This window comes from Leptodactylus fuscus, chromosome 6, assembly GCF_031893055.1.
Source record: "Leptodactylus fuscus isolate aLepFus1 chromosome 6, aLepFus1.hap2, whole genome shotgun sequence".
NCBI lineage: Eukaryota > Metazoa > Chordata > Amphibia > Anura > Leptodactylidae > Leptodactylus > Leptodactylus fuscus.
Window position 1 is genome coordinate 142,485,151 of NC_134270.1, and position 19,822 is coordinate 142,504,972.

Here is a 19,822-nt window from a genome sequence, read left to right on the forward strand (position 1 = left end):
AGGTAGTATGTGATGGTACAAAATTTCACTACTGTTGAAATCAAGCTTTCCCCACAAAACAGTCTGAAGTTGTGTTTTTTTTATTTTTATAATAATGATCATGGGCTATTTAGATATTTTTAAAAAAGTGTGCATTGCAGTATGCAATGCTACAGGACTGTGTGCAGATTAGGCCATCAATACCTGATTGGTAGGGGTCTGTCGGTCTCCAGACAGGCACTAAAAACCAATCAATTCAATATTGCATTGTGTGAACTGGGATTAGTATCTTATATTTGATTACAAAATCTCGGAGCAATGCCAAATGAGTTGTAAGATACATTGCAGTCACACGCCATGACTGACTGATATAGGCTTCTCCTGTGTCATTGGAATATACATGAATACCATGTTATCCAGCCATAACAAAGGCAGCAGGGAGAATGATCCATCGTTGTAAAGGTAAGTTACATGGCAAACTTTACAGTTTTATGCTAAGGCCCCACGTAGCGGGCCATGAAAAGCAAAAGCGCTGCGGGAAAAACCACAGCGGCAACACATTGCGGTTTTTCCCACAGTGCTTTTTTGTGCTTCAGTTATGCCTATAGGTAAACTGTCAGTGTTTATGTAGTTAGAATTGACATGCTGCAATTTCCAAAACCCCAACGGTGTTGGATATTACAGTATTTCTGCTGCATGTATTTTTCTGCAAGGTGTGGATAGGATTCATTAGAAAGCTATCCACTTTGCAGGTATTGCAAAACACTGCGGTTTTTGCTCAGGTTTCTGCAGCGGCTAAACCGCAGTGTTTACACCATGTGGGACCCTGGTTTGTAGCTGCTTTACATTAATTTATTTCTTGCCAGAAACCTACATTGATCTGTTAAACACCAGTGAAATGATCCCAAGTCAGACCTCCACCATAGCGACCCTTTAAAACTTACCGAAAATGTCACGCCTGGTGAAATCAGAAAATGTTACCTGCAATGGCCTGAACTGAATAGCTGCACTACTCTGTCTCTGAATATATACCATTTATTTCAGGCCAGCCATCTCAAGCAGCCATTCCTGGAGTTTGTCCTCCAACAAAAGATTTAGAGCTGGAAATCTGCAACTTAAATCCCTGTGAGGAAGATGGAGACTGTTCAGAAAATATGAAGTGCTGTCTCAACAATTGTAGGACAAAAACCTGCAAAAAGCCAGGTAATACGGTGGTGACTTGTATATGGATACAAATATATTGGGGAAAAGGAGAACACAACTTGATGTTTTTTTTGTTGTTTTTTTAATCTACCCACAGTTCCTCCAAGTACACAGTCAGAACCTACAGAACCTGGGAATAACACTATAGCAGCGCCAGAGTCCTCCGAACAAAACGACACTGAAATACCATAATGGCGTCTGTCGCCAGACTCGTGGTATCTAAAAGAGGACAGTGCAGTAATTGTGGTCTAGTGGCTACATGTGGCCAAAGCCATGGCTACTAGCACTGGCCAATGGCCACATGCTTTTGCAGGTCAAGCCATGCAGCTTTCGGCCATGTGGGTACCATATCTCCTGGACTAACTGCGGAAATCACACAGAGATGGCCGTCTGAATGGGCACCAAGTAATACTTTACTGTTCCCCAACACCCCTGTGCCACCAATTCCTGGATTCAACGCTGGTCTTTGTCTGCTGCCCTCCAGCCATGATGTGTTGACACATGAAAGCAATATTCCCAGTCCTGGTGCTCAGGACCATGGTTCATCTCCTCCTGAGAAGTACACACCACCAGTGGTAATGAAAATCCAGCATAGTCACAGGACTTGTTTTACCCTTTAATGAATTGGTCCATGATCATGAAGATCAAAGCACACACCTAAAAAACTCCATCTTAAAAGCCTATGTTCACATGTGAAGATGAATATTACAGTTAACATATATACAGTATAAAACCTTCTTAAAAGTTGACCAATGTTGTAAATACAGTGCATTATTTATGTAGTACTGATCCTGAGTTACAACTTGTCCTGTCCTGCAGAGCTGCGCTTCCAATTCTGCTGGTTGTTGTTAGCTTGCCAACACACCTACACTTCCCTAAAAGTTTTTCTGAGCTCCATTTACACTGTGGGATATTATTGTTGCCTACTTCAGATAACTCTACGCAGACACTTAACCAACAAGAGACAGAAACTTCAGAATTATGAATACAGCTCTGGAGTATCCGAAAAAGTAATGCAATATATGTACAAAGCTACCCAACTTTCCATGCACATTAATTCTATATGTAAACTGTTGAACATAATCTCTCAGGTTTTACATACCAGGGCGCCCCAACAATTCCAGAAGTGATCACCGTACATTTCAATTCATTACCATCCACTGGTACATAACAGCGTATAATAAGTATGGCAGTGACTGTTCCCAGGAGACAATACCTGTCATTAGACGCAAATGTCCTGTACAGTCTTCACACAAGTGACATGTAGGGTAAACTCCAAAATTTAGGATCAGTGTAAACCTAATAAATAAGAAGACGAAATATGTTTATGTAGTGGAGGTAGGCAGACGGCCCCACACCGGCAGAAGCATAAGCCAATGGGCGTCGGTCAGAGAGAGAAGCCAGCTCTCAGGGTACCCATGTAGAAGGTAATATCCTGGTCTCTGCCGCCATACTCTTAGTAGTAGGATACCACATGGGTCACCGCTCTTCACATGTGGGGAAATGTAGCACAGCCTCCATACTGTGCTAGGGGAAATTCACATCATCAGTTCCTTCCAAAGTTTTTGAGGTCCGTCTGGTCTACTAGTTCCATGTCCTGCAGTGAGTTTGGAAGTCATGTCTCCTCATCCTCCTCATCTTCACCTCCTCTGAGTAGAAGCTCCATGTCTGTGCTTAGAGACACTCTGTGTTCTTTGTGGATTGCACATAATAGAAAAAAAAAAAAAAGAGAGCCATGTACACTTGCAGTTATAGTTATCCATCTATGTGATCAATATATTTTATTTATGTACCTATGAGATCTAATCTACCCACCTGTCGCAGTTACAGTATCTATCATATCCCATCTAGCCTTATCTATTGCACATATCACATTTCCAATCATCCTATCTATCTATGGTATCTACTGTGTCCATCTATCCGTAGTATCTATTGTGTCCATCCATCCGTGGTATCTACTGTATCCATCCATCATTCATGGTATCTATCTATCTATCTATCTATCTATCTATCTATCTATCTATCTATCTATCTATCTATCTATCTATCTATCCTACTCACTGTGTCCTATCTAACCTACCTATAGTATCCATCATATCCATATCTATCCCACCTATCACATTTCCATTCATCATAGCTATCTATCTATGGTATCTATTGGGTCCATCCATCAATAGTATCTATTGTGGCCTCCATCCATTCATGGTATCTATCTATCTACGGTACCTATCTGTCGTATCTCTCCTACTCACTGTATCCCATCTATCCTACCTATAGTATCCATCAAATCCATCTATCTTACTATAGACTGTATAAATATAACTATATACACATCCTTGCTGGCAGTTACCTTTAGTATGAGTGGTCCTTAAAGCGACATGCAAGGCAATACCAGAGATGCAGACAGCGAATCCAGACCAGTTGAGCAGTGTTAATTTATCACCAAAGAGATGTGTCGCCAATAACAGCACGCAGAGCTCCTGACAATAAAATCAGTACGTCACTCGGTGTTATACAATACGTTCCTATTAGAGATGAGCGAACAGTGGAATATTTGATGTTCATTATTCGTTTCGAATAGCCCCTCAATATTCGACTATTTGAACGAATATCGAATCCCATTATAGTCTATGGGGGAAAAAAAGCTTTGTTTCAGGGGAAACCACTATTCGACTCAGGAGAGTCACCAAGTCGACTATGACACCCCAGGAAATGATGCCAACTCCCTGGAATGTAACTGGGACAGCAGGGGAAGTATGCCTGGGGGCATCTAACATGCCCAAGTCCCTGTATTATGCCACTAATAATGCGGGAGCTGACTTTTTCCCATAGGAATGCATTGACCAGTGTTGATTGGCCAAATGCCATACAGTGTACAGCATTCGGCCAATCAACGCTGGTTCTGCCGGAGGCTCATCTTTGAGGAGGCAGAGTCTAAGATCGGTCCACAGCAGTCTCCATTGTGGTCCAATCTCAGGTATAGCAGAGTTGACACAGCTCTATATACCCGATGTATTCTTTCAGTGATCCTAGTAGCCAAAATGGCACAACATGTGGTTGCTTGGTTGCACTTAAAGTGCCACCACAAACATCTGACAAACATAGATGTCCAGGTTAGACAACAAGGACATCCTTAAAAACAGCAAACGTCTGTACCTTGAAAATGCCAGCTATGGAGAGAGTGAGACTGGATGTTTTTGAAACCAGCAGAAACTCAGAATATCCAAGGCCGAATGCAAGTAGTCCTCCGACACCAAGAGTAGCTAACAGTACAAGCAGGCTCTCAACATCATGATACCGAAAAAGCTGTGTGGATGTGGATACGTGTAAGCCTAAAAGTCAAGCCGAACAGTTAGAAGTAGTGTTTATGATAAGATTGTGAGAAGGTAGGCACAAAGCTGGCAGCAATATCACTTTATTACCTAAAATGTATCACTGCATAATAATACAGGAGCGATGATCACACATCTGGGAAAGCTAAGTGACATCAAACATAGAGGCTTTAAAAGGGGTTTCACATGAACATAATTATGTAATTTTTAATTTTCTCTAACCATCTTAGCGGTGACATCTGTTGTCTTGATCGGTTGCCATGAATGCAGAAACTTTCTATAATCTGGGACTTGTGAGAAACTCAGCCATGATGTCCTTATTGTGGACAAATTATCAGGCAGGAACACGACATGTATAATAAGATAACCCGGATAACCCGGACACAATAAGGAAATCATGGCTGGGTTACTGACAAGCCCCAGATCATAGAAAGATTCTGCATTCATGGTCATGTCCATTGGCAACAGATGTCACCACTAAGATGGTTAGAGAAAATCCTTAAAAACTAAAATTTTTATTACTTATGTTTGCAAAAATGTATAACTACTAGAGATGAGCGAACACTAAAATGTTCGAGGTTCGAAATTCAATTCGAACAGCCGCTCACTGTTCGAGTGTTCGAACGGGTTTCGAACCCCATTATAGTCTATGGGGAACATATACTTGTTAAGGGGGAAACCCAAATCCGTGTCTGGAGGGTCACCAAGTCCACTATGACACCCCAGGAAATGATACCAACACCCTGGAATGACACTGGGACAGCAGGGGAAGCATGTCTGGGGGCATATAAATCACTTTATTTCATGGAAATCCCTGTCAGCTTGCGATTTTCGCAAGCTAACTTTTCCCCATAGGAATGCATTGGACAGCGCTGATTGGCCAGAGTACGGAATTCGACCAATCAGCGCTGGCTCTGCTGGAGGAGGCGGAGTCTAAGATCGCTCCACACCAGTCTCCATTCAGGTCCGACCTTAGACTCCGCCTCCTCCGGCAGAGCCAGCGCTGATTGGCCGAAGGCTGGCCAATGCATTCCTATGGGTATGCAGAGACTTAGCAGTGCTGAGCCAGTTCTGCTCAACTACACCGTGTGCCGGTCAGCCCATCTGATATAGCAGAGCCAAGTGTGCACACTCGGCTCTGCTACATCAGATGTAGCAGAGCCGAGGGTGCACTAGAACCCTTATGCACACTCGGCTTTGCTACATCAGATGTAGCAGAGCCGAGGGTGCACTGGAACCCCTGTGCAAACTCAGCTCACGCTAATAGAATGCATTGGCCAGCGCTGATTGGCCAATGCATTCTATTAGCCCGATGAAGTAGAGCTGAATGTGTGTTCTTAGCTCAACTACTCCACCGGCGTAGTTGAGCTAAGCACACACATTCAGCTCTACTTCATCGGGCTAATAGAATGCATTGGCCAGTGCTGATTGGCCCATGAGATGTAGCAGAGCCGAGGGTGCACTAGAACCCTTATGCACACTCGGCTCTGCTACATCAGATGTAGCAGAGCCGAGTGTGCATAAGGGTTCTAGTACTCCCTCGGCTCTGCTACATCTGATGTAGCAGAGCCGAGTGTGCACACTCGGCTCTGCTATATCAGATGGGCTGACCGGCACACGGTGTAGTTGAGCAGCACTGGCTCAGCACTGCTAAGTCTGTGCATACCCATAGGAATGCATTGGCCAGCCTTCGGCCAATCAGCGCTGGCTCTGCCGGAGGAGGCGGAGTCTAAGGTCGGACCTGAATGGAGACTGGTGTGGAGCGATCTTAGACTCCGCCTCCTCCAGCAAAGCCAGCGCTGATTGGTCGAATTCTGTACTCTGGCCAATCAGCGCTGTCCAATGCATTCCTATGGGAAAAAGTTTATGTCACAAAAATCACAATTACACACCCCATAGAGCCCCAAAAAGTTATTTTTAATAACATTCCTACCTAAATAAAGGTTATCCCTAGCTATCCCTGCCTGTACAGCTATCCCTGTCTCATAGTCACAAAGTTCACATTCTCATATGACCCGGATTTGAAATCCACTATTCGTCTAAAATGGAGGTCACCTGATTTCGGCAGCCAATGACTTTTTCCGATTTTTTTCGATGCCTCCGGTGTCGTAGTTCCTGTCCCACCTCCCCTGCGCGGTTATTGGTGCAAAAAAAGCGCCAGGGAAGGTGGGAGGGGAATCGAATTTTTTTGGAGTTTGCCATGTGATGTTCGATTCGAATCGAACACATCGAACAGCCTGATATCCGATCGAACATGTGTTCGATAGAACACTGTTCGCTCATCTCTAATAACTACTAGTTATCTACAAATTTTAATATCTACAATATTCATGGAAAAATCCGTTTAGACCGTGACCCCACGTTGCAAAAACACAGTTTTTTTATTGCAATACCTGCAAAGTGGATATGACTCTGGCTAATCCCACTCAAGCATTGCAAAAAAAATTAAAAATTCTGCAGCGGACATGCTGCAATTTCAAAAACATGAGTGTTTAGAAGTCTGTAGAACCTGCTCTGAAAAATACTGCAGAAAAAAAATGTAATGTGATTTCGCAACAGTTTTTTCTGCAGTGTCTTTAGGCCAACTCAGGTTCCGGACCAAAAAACTGGGTAGCCGCGACTGAAAGCTGGTCCACTGCACCGGCATCCAGTCGCGCGTTCCACTCCGGATTAGGCACAATGAATGGGCCTAGTCCAGAGGAGGGAGTGTCTTCAGGCCGAATCGCAAGGTGACTTGACCTGAAGAATGAGCATCTCGAAGAAATGGCTCCTGGAAAAAACTCCTGAGCGGCTCCCATTGATTTCAATGGCAGCCGTCTTTTTGGTCAGGATTTTGAGGCGGATATGGCCTCAAAATCCTGACCAAAAATCTCTGTGTGAACTTACCCTAAGGGTTATTCCCATCTTAGCCAATCATGGCCAAGACAGGAATAGTTGACCTCAAGGCTTAATCAGGGTGGGATTGATGGAAACAGCTGAACTGTGCTGTTTGACGCTGTTCCATAAATCCCTCCCAGGTGGTTGGGAGCTGCAGCCAACTAATAGTGTTTTGTTTAAGAATGACCAATAAATTCCATATTAGTCAGTACCCAGCTTTCTCAGAAACAAAAACATAAGAATCCGCTAAATATTACCGGAAAATCTACCTTCTTAACAAAAACCTTCTATTTACAACAGATTTTTGTTTCATTGTGGTTTGCCATATACCCACTAGGTGCAATTGTAGATAAATCCACATTACTAAACCAATGGTAACACAAGCTGTTAACCTCACCTTCAATGCCAATAAACAGTGGAAATAGGCTAAGGAACATGAGGGGCTGTAAATGAAACATGGTGTCTATAGGATTCTGTAAACCTAGAATAGAAAGCAAGATAGCAAAAATGAGCAGGTACGCTACAGTGCAAAAGTTGCAAAGTAAGAACGCTTTCAGAAGTAGAAGTGTTAGTTTATAGTTTAATTTTATCAAGTAACAAAATTACGAAGAGAGAAATGTAATTCCCATCAAAATTTGATGTGACCTTTGCCCTTTGAAAGAGGAGTCCTGCAAGTGGTAATATGGTCCCTACAGATATAGCCCTGATCTCAACTTCATCCAGTCTGTCTGACATTACATAGTTCGGGGGATATTGTCACTCCTTAGGGAGAGACCACCATATAGGTGTGTGGAGACTTGTTAAGCCTTTAGCACTCCACTTTGCAAGGAACTATGGGAAGAATATGCAAATCCGCCTTCCATGATGTAATTAGGAAGACAGTTGCTGCCTCATTGTTGCAAACCAATAGAGGGCGCTCACTGGAATGTGCAAGCCTGTCTTAAGACAGGATTCCAGTGAAATAACCCAATAATGGCTGCTCCCTTTAGCCTCATGCCCGACCTTCCAAGAGGCCTTTGTTTAGCAATGACGCTGGGATTATTACCAGATTATAGTCTCTCAATCGAGGACAGCTGTTTCGATCTAAGGAGTGACAATATCCCCCGAACCCTGTCTAAGCCTCTCACCTCTACCAGGTTATAGTCCTCTCTACATCGGGCTGATGAGATCCAACCAGATCGAAACAGCTGTCCTCGATTGAGAGACTATAATCTGGTAATAATCCCAGCGTCATTGCTAAACAAAGGCCTCTTGGAAGGTCGGGCATGAGGCTAAAGGGAGCAGCCATTATTGGGTTATTTCACTGGAATCCTGTCTTAAGACAGGCTTGCACATTCCAGTGAGCGCCCTCTATTGGTTTGCAACAATGAGGCAGCAACTGTCTTCCTAATTACATCATGGAAGGCGGATTTGCATATTCTTCCCATAGTTCCTTGCAAAGTGGAGTGCTAAAGGCTTAACAAGTCTCCACACACCTATATGGTGGTCTCTCCCTAAGGAGCGACAATATCCCCCGAACCCTGTCTAAGCCTCTCACCTCTACCAGGTTATAGTCCTCTCTACATCGGGCTGATGAGATCCAACCAGATCGAAACAGCTGTCCTCGATTGAGAGACTATAATCTGGTAATAATCCCAGCGTCATTGCTAAACAAAGGCCTCTTGGAAGGTCGGGCATGAGGCTAAAGGGAGCAGCCATTATTGGGTTATTTCACTGGAATCCTGTCTTAAGACAGGCTTGCACATTCCAGTGAGCGCCCTCTATTGGTTTGCAACAATGAGGCAGCAACTGTCTTCCTAATTACATCATGGAAGGCGGATTTGCATATTCTTCCCATAGTGACATTACATAAAGAGACAGAAGGATTGGAGCAAGCCTACATCCACAGAGGATCTATGCTTAGTTCCCTGAGACGGCAGGAACAACCTCCCCGCCGAGTTCCTTTAAAAACTGTCTGCAAGCACAGAGAAGAACTGATGGGTCAAATGTCACACCAAATAACCATAAAACAAGGAGAACAAGGTGAGATATATGATACCTGCCATAACTGATACAAGGGGGCAGATTTACCAAAGTATTTATACCAAATATATGGCCTCAACATGCTGTCACATATGGTCTGGCTCAATATTTAGGAGGTGCCGACACCAACAATCTCTGCCGCTTTCCTCACTTACTAAAAAGAAGTTAGGGGACTCAGCTCAAAGTGTGAAGTGGTCATGTCCAGAGGGTGCCTGAAGCTGCTAGTGGCTAGGCAGTGCCTCTCCTGGTAGCAGTCCAGTGATTCTGGGGAATTGCAGCGCCATCGGATTCTCAACAGAAGATCAACAGTATGAAAAAAAAACAACATTTGGGGCCAGAAAACCCCTTAAAGTGAGGTCAGGTAGTGTAAGAATCATGACATTATTTGATGGGTATCTGTACATGAGGGCTAAAAACGCACCCCTGCTAGGAGTGACCACAGAGAGTTAACCACTAGTGACTTGGTAACATAAGACCCACTTGGCTGTGCAACAAAAACTGTTGGGTCTAGACAACAAGCAGACCTCATTCACTGATGCCACTTACCCAGTTCTGCTTTCTGCATAAGGATCTGAGTCAGGGTCCACCTGATCCCACCAAGACATGATGCAGCAAGAACGAGAAAGAAGCCTCTGGCATCAAACTGTGTTGACTTGAACGTGAACATGAAGAGGCCTCCAGATATAAGCAGTACGACTAGGATAAGAGCTGGTTTCTACATGACATAGGATAAAATAAGTCTTAGTTTAGTCAAAGAGATCTACTTAGCTTACACCAGTTTTCTCTGACATTACAAAGACATTTCTGGGAGAGGTCGTCCAGAACATCAATACTATGTTTAATAAATGGAGAAAGAGGATGAAAGAACGAATTCGGAACCTGGAGAGCCGTGTTCAGTCCAAGAAACACAGAATGTTCAATGACCAAATTTCCTGGATGGACTGTGGCTTGTCTGAACTAAGTCACTATGAGGCTGTGAGATCTTGAACTATCGCGGTCTACTGTCCTGTACTCCGTATGGGATAAGTTTGACACTCAACAGTCTAATACTCACTGATTTTCCTAAATGTAGGCCTACAAAAACAAAACAAAACAAACAAAAAAAAAACAAACCACACGATAGCCTTTTGCATTGGCCTTAAGTGGCTCTTAGAATGTGATATTATGTCACAACCATAGCGCCCAGTGACGCACACATATACACTACATGCACATTCCTGGGGGTCATAAGCATTTTAGTGGTATGGATAGCTTTTACCTGTGGGCACATCATGTACATACAGCCATGGCATCTCTTGCCTCTTGGACATTGACTACCTGGAGAATAAGGGTCACTTGACTCACACATTGCAAGGTAAGATGGCAAACACATCCAGTTAGATATTGAATGCAGATGTGGCTGACCAGGTTTCCACCTCTTTCTATTAAAGTTAATGGTAGTTTGATAGTTCCCATACCTTGTACTCACAGAGGCATGGAAGTGTGTAGAAGTGTTTGAAAAAAAAAAACAAAAAAAAACTTGCTTTTTCAATTAAAAATTACATAAATTACATAGTTTTAGCTGCCGCTAAGAAGATCCAGTTTGGTTCATGGTACTTTTCCATGGTATTCTAATCCTCTCCCCTAATTATCACCTTTAATGAGGCGGATACATTAAACACAAACCCTCAGCTGCAACACAACACATTAGAAGATCATAAATTACAAATTATTTTAGCAGACGAGTATCGTTCATTCCCCAGATGTAATGCAGATGACACATAAGAAGCTGAATCCAATAAACCCCAGCGGACACCATCTCCACCCAGCACCTGCAGAAAAGTGACTCACCAGTTCCTCTAACTTGAAGAGAAGTGAGAAGAAGAGGATGAAGAGAACAGCAGAAGACTTGGTCATGGTGTACCTGGTGACCACATAAATGGTGCATTACAGACTGTTACACATTGTCCGGCTACAATTAGATTTATAGCATTACATGATATGCCCCAACTCACAGAGACACAGTAATGTACAGGAAACTCCAATTGGACAGTCCAATGTCCAGAGCAGTAGCCACAGCTGAAAGCAAAAAAAAAAAAAGAGAATTACTAAATGCCTTGTAGGTCTGTATTTATAAATTTGGCGGCAAAGCCATAGAAGTCAATATAAGAAACTTTCTGACATATCTTCCATTACAGAAAAATACCCCTTTCTCCACTTATAATACTCCTCCCCTATTCAACCCTGCCTCCCACACTGATCACTGACTCTGAATTTACTGATCAAATCTGTACCCAGGAGTCCATACACCTAGAGATTCTAGAAGTCCATGGAAAGTGGAAATGGGACAAAGGAGCAGGAAAAAAGATACTAGGAAAAGGAGAATCTTCTTCCCAATCTCTCTGCAGACCTTAACTAGAAGCAGTAGTACCATGGAAAATATTACACAAAACAGAGTAGATGTAAATCCAACACTGGGGTGAAACAGAAAACTTACTAGCAGCTGCAGCAGCATCTGCGTATTTCTCACACTTAAAAGTCGCTCCATCCTCCTGCTTCCCATGTACTTCTATAAGCAACAACCTTAACTCCAGCAGTGGGATGAGAGATAAAACGTACTAGAAGCTGTAGCAGAATCTATGTTTGTCTCTCTGCCTCTCACACTCATCAACTGCTCCCTCTTCCCTCCCCCCATAGATGGGCAGCAGCTGTAAGCTGCAGTAAATCTAAAAAGCAGCCTTCTCTCCGGAGAAGGATTTTATCAATGAATTCAGAGTGGGTGATCAAAGCAGGAAGAAAGAAGGGGAATAAAAAGTAAAAAGATAAATTAGAAATCTGAAAACATTTCTAGCTATTAAAAAATGGCCCCAAAAGTAATAACTATTTGCCAAAATTAGGCTTCCCTACTCAGTTCTGCTGCTGTTGTCTGAAATTGCACCATGCATTGCCTTGGAGTCATAAACCTACAGAGTACACGGCACTTTAAAGGGATCCTATCACACAAACCCTTTTTTTTTTTCTGAGTAACACATCGGAATAGCCTTAAGAAAGGCTTCTCTTCTCCTACATTTTGTATGTCTTCTCCGCACCGTCGTTTTGTAGGAATCCTGATTCTTGTTGGTATGCAAATGAGTTCTCTCGCAGCACTGGGGGTGGGCCCCAGAGCTCAAACAGCAATGGGGGGGTTCCCGCGCTGCAAGAGAACTCTTTCCAGCGCCGCCTCCATCTTCGTCAGCAGCGTCCTCTTCATCCTCTTCTTCCGGCGGTGGCTCTTGTAACTTCTAGGCCTCGGGCAGAGCAGACTGCACATGCCCACAAGCCACGAGAAAATGGCCGCTTGTGCAGTATTGTATGCGGCCATTTTCTCATGGACTGTGGGCATGCGCAGTCTGCTCTGCCCAAGGCCCGAGGCCTAGAAGTTACAAGCCACCGCGGGAAGAAGAGGACGCTGCTGACGAAGATGGAGGTGGTGCTGGAGAGAGTTCTCTCGCAGCAATGGGGCCGCCCCCAGTGCTGTTTGAGCGCTGGGGCCGCCCCCAGTGCTGCGAGAGAACTCATTTGCGTACCGAAAAGAACCGGGATTCCTACGGAACGGCGGCGCGGAGAAGACAACGAAAGGTAGAAGAAGAATTTAAAGGTTTATATGATAAATAAAATAAAGGTTTGTATGATAGGATCCCTTTAAACACTTTGACTGTATTTGAGAGAGAGGGGTAATGGCCTTGGTAGAGTAAATTACCCAAAATTTTAAAAAATAAAAAATCTCCAGAGTCTCACTGTAGGCCAATAAATTCCTTATCTCTCGTTAAAGGAATTGTATGACAAAAAAGGAGTGGGAGGATTTCTTCGTCAAGTTAAATTGGGGACACGAACAATAATTATGGGCTACAAGTGACAAAGAGAATGTTCAGAATGTATATGGAAATATAATGTGCAAATAAGTTTTCCTTGGTGGAAAAAAAAAAAGGCAAACCTGCTCTAGCGCCAACTTTTGAAAGGTGGCTCCATATAGATCAATGCCTGATTTTCCAGAAACCTACTAATAAAATCTGGGATTAAAGACAAATCAGAATATCTCCTCCAGGAGACACTTGCTTTCATAATAATTACAGAACAAGGCAAATGTTAATATATTATGTCAGCTGATACTAAATTATATAGCAACCCATTAGTGAGAAATTCTATGAAGCCATACCACTAGATTGTAGGTATACAGAGTATCATACATAACCATGTCCTAAAAGAGACATAAATGCTCTAGAAATGGTTAAAAGGCAATAATGTGACTGTACCTGTGGGGGCCACCTTTTTGAGGTAGTCTGACCACGTCAGGATAACTCGTGTCCGTCCACTGACACAGGCCATCAATGTTCTAGTAAATGCGGAGAAGATGAAGATCATCAGGAGATGAACAAGGGTCATGAAGAGAGGAAAGTGAAATCGCTGTAAAAATTAAAAAAAAAAGATGTTAAAAAAACCTATAAAATATCTACGTACAATAATAAAATGCAACAATCTTTTCATTTGCACCTATATATAGTAGTGACTATAAGAACAATGGGGCTACTAGGGCTAACACCTACTGAATAGGCAATAAACACCTTTGTGGCTATATAATTTATTATTGATTTATATGTATTTTTGGGCTTTTGCAGCAGCTATGTTTTACACTACATAGCAAGCTGCAGAATGATGGAATGGAAGAATGAATAGAAGAATGGAAAGATTCCAATACGATGGCTTGGCTTCCAGTCTCATCTCTTCTGGATCATCTTTCAATCTGATTTATTACCAAATCAGTTAAAAATGGCATCAAAGGTGTCTATAACCCTTAAAATGGCTCTCCGGGGAGTATTTATTCACTTACTTGGTCCCAGGGATACTTTTAATAGACCCAGGGTTTTCAGTGACATCATGATCCTCAGGCCATTTGATCAGAGGCAGCATACGGCTCCCCCGAATACTCTGCCCGCTCCTTCCGCAAACTCATAGGTAATTAATTACACGTGCTATGAAGGGGGCCTTACTATGGCCAGCCAGCCATTAATTTACCTGTGAGATTGGGGAAGAAGGCGAGATGGAGCACTGCCTTCAATCACATGACCCAGAGTTTGCAATGTTGCTGAAACCTCTGGGTCCATCAAAAGTATCCCCAGGACCAAGTAAATGAATAAATACTGCCCGGGCAGACTCTTTAAGATGCCCATTTATAAAACTAAAATCAACCAAACCTTCTGATTTCAGTGACAATGGCCGACAACCTTAGGATCACAGTGCACGCAGAGTTTTTTGGCGCTGATTTTGACGCTGAATCAGCGCCAAAAAACTGTGTACACCGACCCTTATGTGTACAATATAGGGGTTTGCCAACTCTCCCCTGAAGGCACATGCAAAGAGGAAGATGGACGAGATTTGATAAATTTCAACAGACAATTCTTTTATCCTCAAAAGGAGATAAGCTTCTGTCATTCAGAACAAATGCCTGTGTATGGGGAAGCCTGGAACTAAAATTGTCAACTATAGGAACTATATGGCAACACTATTTTGAGGACTCCAGCACATCTGCCACTTCTGACAGTTTGGTAACCCCATACACCTACCTTAAGCAGCCACTTGTTATAAAAAGTTATCCCAATGGAGAAAGAGTAGTAGAAGAGGACCAGGCCTACAGTGAGAAGGATCTTCCATATTACGGCCCAGCAAGGTAACGCCATTTTCTCAGCAACACCATCAGTTTTCTGTATTCGGATGTACGCATCCAAGGGGCAACTGTGAACAAAACCATGAAGACATAAGAAGTAATAAAGTATCGCAGTGTTTTATCTGAGTTCTAAGAGTTGAGAACACTATGCCAATCTCTAGCTACCATAAAGGTGATCGTTCAGGTTAATCGCCTTGTTGGCCACAGCACCCAACCAGTCACCACAGTGTAGTTTAGAATAAGAAAGCTAATCTCTGATTGGTAGATATGGAAAACAAGAATCCCAGGATTTAGGGCGGAGGGAGTAGACGCGACCAGCGGTTATCACCACAAACTCCCAGCCAATAAGTTAACACTATAAAAAATCCAAGTCAAAAACACTACATTCAAGTATCGGGAAGAATGACCCCATAAACAGTGCCAGACAAAGCGTGTCAAGAAAGGTGACCCCATATACAATGGGAGAAACAACATTACAAGCATCAAAAAGACTGATCCCATAGTCAGTAGTGACCACGTAAGTAGCGCTAACCAGAGACACCCCATACAGAAGTTAAATACTATCGACAGTGTGGGTCACTCCATATCAACAGAGCTCACCAGAGTCACCCCAAAATCATTGAACATATTGGCTGTGTTTATTGAGTGACTCTGGTGAACACTATTGATGCTGTCACTCTGGCAAAGTGCTGGTCAAACTTGCTCCATAACAAATGCCATACAAAGAGTAACCCCATCATTTGTGCTCACCAGAGTCCCCCTATATTCAGTGCAGACAATATGTTAAAAGCTATAGATAGTGCCAGCCAATGCCATTCCATGCATCAGGAAAAATGACCTCATACACGGTGCTAAGCAGAGTCACCCCATATACCATGTAGTCAATAAGTTAAATGTTATAGACAGTGCAGGTTAGAGTCCCTCCATAACTAGTGCCATTAAAAGAGTGACCCCATAAACAGTGTCAGCCAAAGAGACCCCAGATCAATGGGGCTCACCATAGTCACCCAATAGTTAAAAGCTGTTGAAAGCGTCAGCTAAAGTCACTTCATGAAGAATGTCCCCATAAGCAGTGCCAGCCACAGCGTGGCCAGATCAATGGGGCTCACCAGAAAGTGCCAGCTAGTCACTTCATGAAGAATGACCCCGTAAACAGTGCCAGCCGCAGAGTGACCCCATAAAGCAGTGCTAACCACTCACCCCATGTATAGCCAATAAGTTAAATGCAACAGTGTTGTTCAGTCACTCCGCAAAAAGTGCCAACCAAAGACTGACCCCATAACCAGCGCCAAACAGAAAGTGGACCCAGAAATGGGGTCAGTAAATAAGTTAAAAACACAACAACATAACAGTCGCCTGCTCCTGACTCCAGAGTCTCTGGACCTCCTTAGGATATAATCTATAATGTCTTGAGGCTTGTCATTCTGACTTTTTCCTAGAGATGACCTTTTTTGGGAGAGATTGTACCATATGGGATATTTGTCAGCAAGGCTGTAACTATTGAGTCCTAGGGCTAAAGCCTTACCCATGTCACCAAGTACTGATGAAGCTGTATACCTGCAGTGTGCAATAAGCAAGATGAGAGGGTAAGAGCAACTTCACCCCCCATAGATACCCCTAGCAGACAAGTAACTTAGAACTTACCCCTGCAGCCTCCACACTTACTGCCCCTGCAGCCTTAGTATTACGTTAGCCATAACTTTTAGTAAGCCTGTGTGTAGGGTCAGGGCTCCTATCTGCAGCCTTTATTAGTCTGGTAGTCCTAGCTCCTCCATACTATGGACTTCATCGATTGCAAGCTCTTGACCACAGTTTCTGCAACAGATGGGACGTGTCCATCATGCACCGGGGCTACAGGCGCGGTCACAGACTGGCAGGAGCATCATTGGGTGGCCTAACAGATAACACGGGGTCACCACACTGTCGGGTCACTGTACTGAGCCCCTCTGACAACTCCGCCCGCCTGACACCCCACTACCACCTCTACTCAGCGAGCGCTCCTTAACCAAGACGTGGCTCACGGCGCGGGGCATCCTGGGAGCAGTCCGTGACGTATCACAAAGACGTCCTGCTCCTTCCGCCATATTGGTAGAGGCATGTGCAAGGTCTGAAGCACATTAGGAAGATTCTTCTTCTGTTTCCTGACTAAAAACCTTATGTTATTCAGTCATTGTACCCACTGCACAACTACAACTCCCAATATCATGGGAGAGGTGGAGAGCCACAGATTGGAGACCACTGCTCTACCCTACCTTGCCAGGAACAAGTTCACTCTCACATGCAAAAACTGGTTGCTATATTTTAACCTCTTAAAGAATTTATCCTATCAAAATATGATATCCCCAGTAGGCAATTCAAGTATAATTACTGGGATCCCCGACAGTTACAAAAATGAAGGGCCACAAGTGCCCCATGTGAATTAGTTTCACCCAACCAAGTACGCCCGGTCGCCTTACAACTCCTTCATTCATATTAGTGAATGGCGTCGCGTCATGATGCCAAGGGTGCTGCGACTTTAAGTATCAAAATAGTCAAACAATGTACAATTTGATGTAGGAATAAGCAATTTTGCAAAAAAAAAAAAAAAATCTAATTTTTTTTTATTTTTTTCAACAGTATAGATGATTTTCGATTTGAATCATGATTGTCTTATTTTTCATAACTTTGCAAAATGAATTTTTTTTTTTTTTTTTAATATAAATGTTTCTGCCTGTGTACAAGATAATTAAGATTTATGTGGCGGCAAAAGGTGCAGTTTTAATTTACACCATTTTGAGGATTGTCTGTTACTTTGATCATTTTATTTCTTTTTCTTTTTTTGAGGGGGGGGGGGGGTAAATTGGCAGAATAGCGATTTGGCTTTTCAATGCATTTTATCTTAAAGGAGCAATTTAAATTTTTAGACATTCTTTTTCCTGGTTATTTTTATATATTTTGGATATTGGATTTTTTTTTTAATGGTTATATTATGGAAAAACACAGCTTGGAGAAAATTGATCAAGGGTTGGGGGCCACACGGTGGCTCAGTGGTTAGCACTGCAGCGCTGGAGTCCTTGGCTCGAATCCTGCCAAGGGCAAAAAACCATCTGCAAGGAGTTTGTATGTTCTCCCCGTGTTTGCATGGATTTCCATCCCATTCAACAAAAAGACATACTGATAGGGAAAAATGTACATTGTGAGCCCTATGTGGGGCTCACAATCTACAAAAAAAAAAAAAAAATTGATCAAGGGTTGTTTGCCTGGTATGATCGCAATCGTACACATATATTCTTGGGATGTGGGAAAGAGACCCATATTGCAATAATCAGGACAGGGTCGAAAAGGTTTATAAATAAAGAAGTCAAACAATGCCCCTTTTTGTGAGCCCCATATAGGGATGACAATGCACATTTTTTTTCCTATCAGTATGACTTTGTAGTATGGGAGGAAATCCACACAAACACGGGGAGAACATACAAACTCCTTGCAGATGTTGATCCTGGCAGATTGGTACCCAGGACTCCAGCGCTGCAAGGGGTGCAGTGCTAATCACTGAGCCACCATGTGGCCCCACCCCCCTTTTTTTTTTCCTTCAGGAAATTCACCTTGAAAGGGTTAAATCAGTCTTCACAAGAGATAAATATATATCTTTTAAACATGTTTAAATACAGGAAAAGATGAGTAAATCTATCTGTTAAGGGGCATTCACACTAGCGTCAGTGTCCGACAGCTACTGTCCGATGCTAATGGCTGCGCAAAATCTTGCGTGGACATTAGCATCGGACACTAACTGTGTCTGTTACATCTATTACAGTCCTGTGTCTGTTACATCTTTTACAGTCCTAACTGTGTCTGTTACATCTTTTACAGTCCTGTCTGTCCTTAACTGTCCGTTCACAAAGATGTCCGATTTTTCACGCAAAAACCTACATGTAAGACAGACACGGACTGTAAAAGAACGCACATGATGTCTCATTAAATCAGTGCAAAATCAGGTTGCAGGGAGATAGCTTACAAGCCGCCAGAAGTAGGAGAGTCAACGAGCGTCCCTATCCTCAGCCTGGAAGGGGTGGAAAAGCAAAGTGGGGGAAAAAATATATATATATATATATATATATATATATATATATATATACATACACATACATACATACACTCACCGGCCACTTTATTAGGTACACCATGCTAGTAACGGGTTGGACCCCCTTTTGCCTTCAGAACTGCCTCAATTCTTCGTGGCATAGATTCAACAAGGTGCTGGAAGCATTCCTCAGAGATTTTGGTCCATATTGACATGATGGCATCACACAGTTGCCGCAGATTTGTCGGCTGCACATCCATGATGCGAATCTCCCGTTCCACCACATCCCAAAGATGCTCTATTGGATTGAGATCTGGTGACTGTGGAGGCCATTGGAGTACAGTGAACTCATTGTCATGTTCAAGAAACCAGTCTGAGATGATTCCAGCTTTATGACATGGCATTGCATTATCCTGCTGAAAGTAGCCATCAGATGTTGGGTACATTGTGGTCATAAAGGGATGGACATGGTCAGCAACAATACTCAGGTAGGCTTTGGCGTTGCAACGATGCTCAATTGGTACCAAGGGGCCCAAAGAGTGCCAAGAAAATATTCCCCACACCATGACACCACCACCACCAGCCTGAACCGTTGATACAAGGCAGGATGGATCCATGCTTTCATGTTGTTGACGCCAAATTCTGACCCTACCATCCGAATGTCGCAGC

At 43.1% G+C, this 19,822-nt stretch overlaps 1 protein-coding gene across 2 annotated transcripts; it reads right to left on the reverse strand.

Moving 5' to 3' along the window:
- Positions 1–1,794: 1,794 nt before the first annotated feature.
- SLC35H1 (solute carrier family 35 member H1) lies at positions 1,795–17,111 on the reverse strand. Of its 2 annotated transcripts, none has more exons than XM_075277476.1 (10): positions 16,738–17,111; positions 14,993–15,161; positions 13,685–13,835; positions 11,408–11,471; positions 11,244–11,316; positions 9,960–10,128; positions 7,789–7,872; positions 4,339–4,514; positions 3,533–3,662; positions 1,795–2,874 (listed from the first exon to the last, which is right to left on the reverse strand). In XM_075277476.1, exons 2-10 carry the CDS (start codon positions 15,104–15,106, stop codon positions 2,798–2,800), a joined length of 1,038 nt encoding a protein of 345 aa, XP_075133577.1. In that variant the 5' UTR covers positions 15,107–15,161; positions 16,738–17,111; the 3' UTR covers positions 1,795–2,797. The 2 variants fall into 2 exon arrangements, with proteins under 2 accessions (XP_075133577.1, XP_075133578.1); XM_075277477.1 differs by having other exon boundaries at positions 17,072–17,105.
- Between the last annotated feature and the right edge of the window lie 2,711 nt (positions 17,112–19,822).

Excerpts from the sequence above, each read along its gene's own strand:
- SLC35H1 (XM_075277476.1), bottom strand. The coding sequence starts at position 15,106 with ATGGCGTTACCTTGCTGGGCCGTAATATGGAAGATCCTTCTCACTGTA. Across the intron at positions 11,472-13,684 it reads CAAAAAGGTGGCCCCCACAG|CTGTGGCTACTGCTCTGGAC; the intron begins GTACAGTCACAT and ends TTTTGCTTTCAG. Across the intron at positions 3,663-4,338 it reads CCATAGCTGGCATTTTCAAG|GAGCTCTGCGTGCTGTTATT; the intron begins GTACAGACGTTT and ends TTTTATTGTCAG.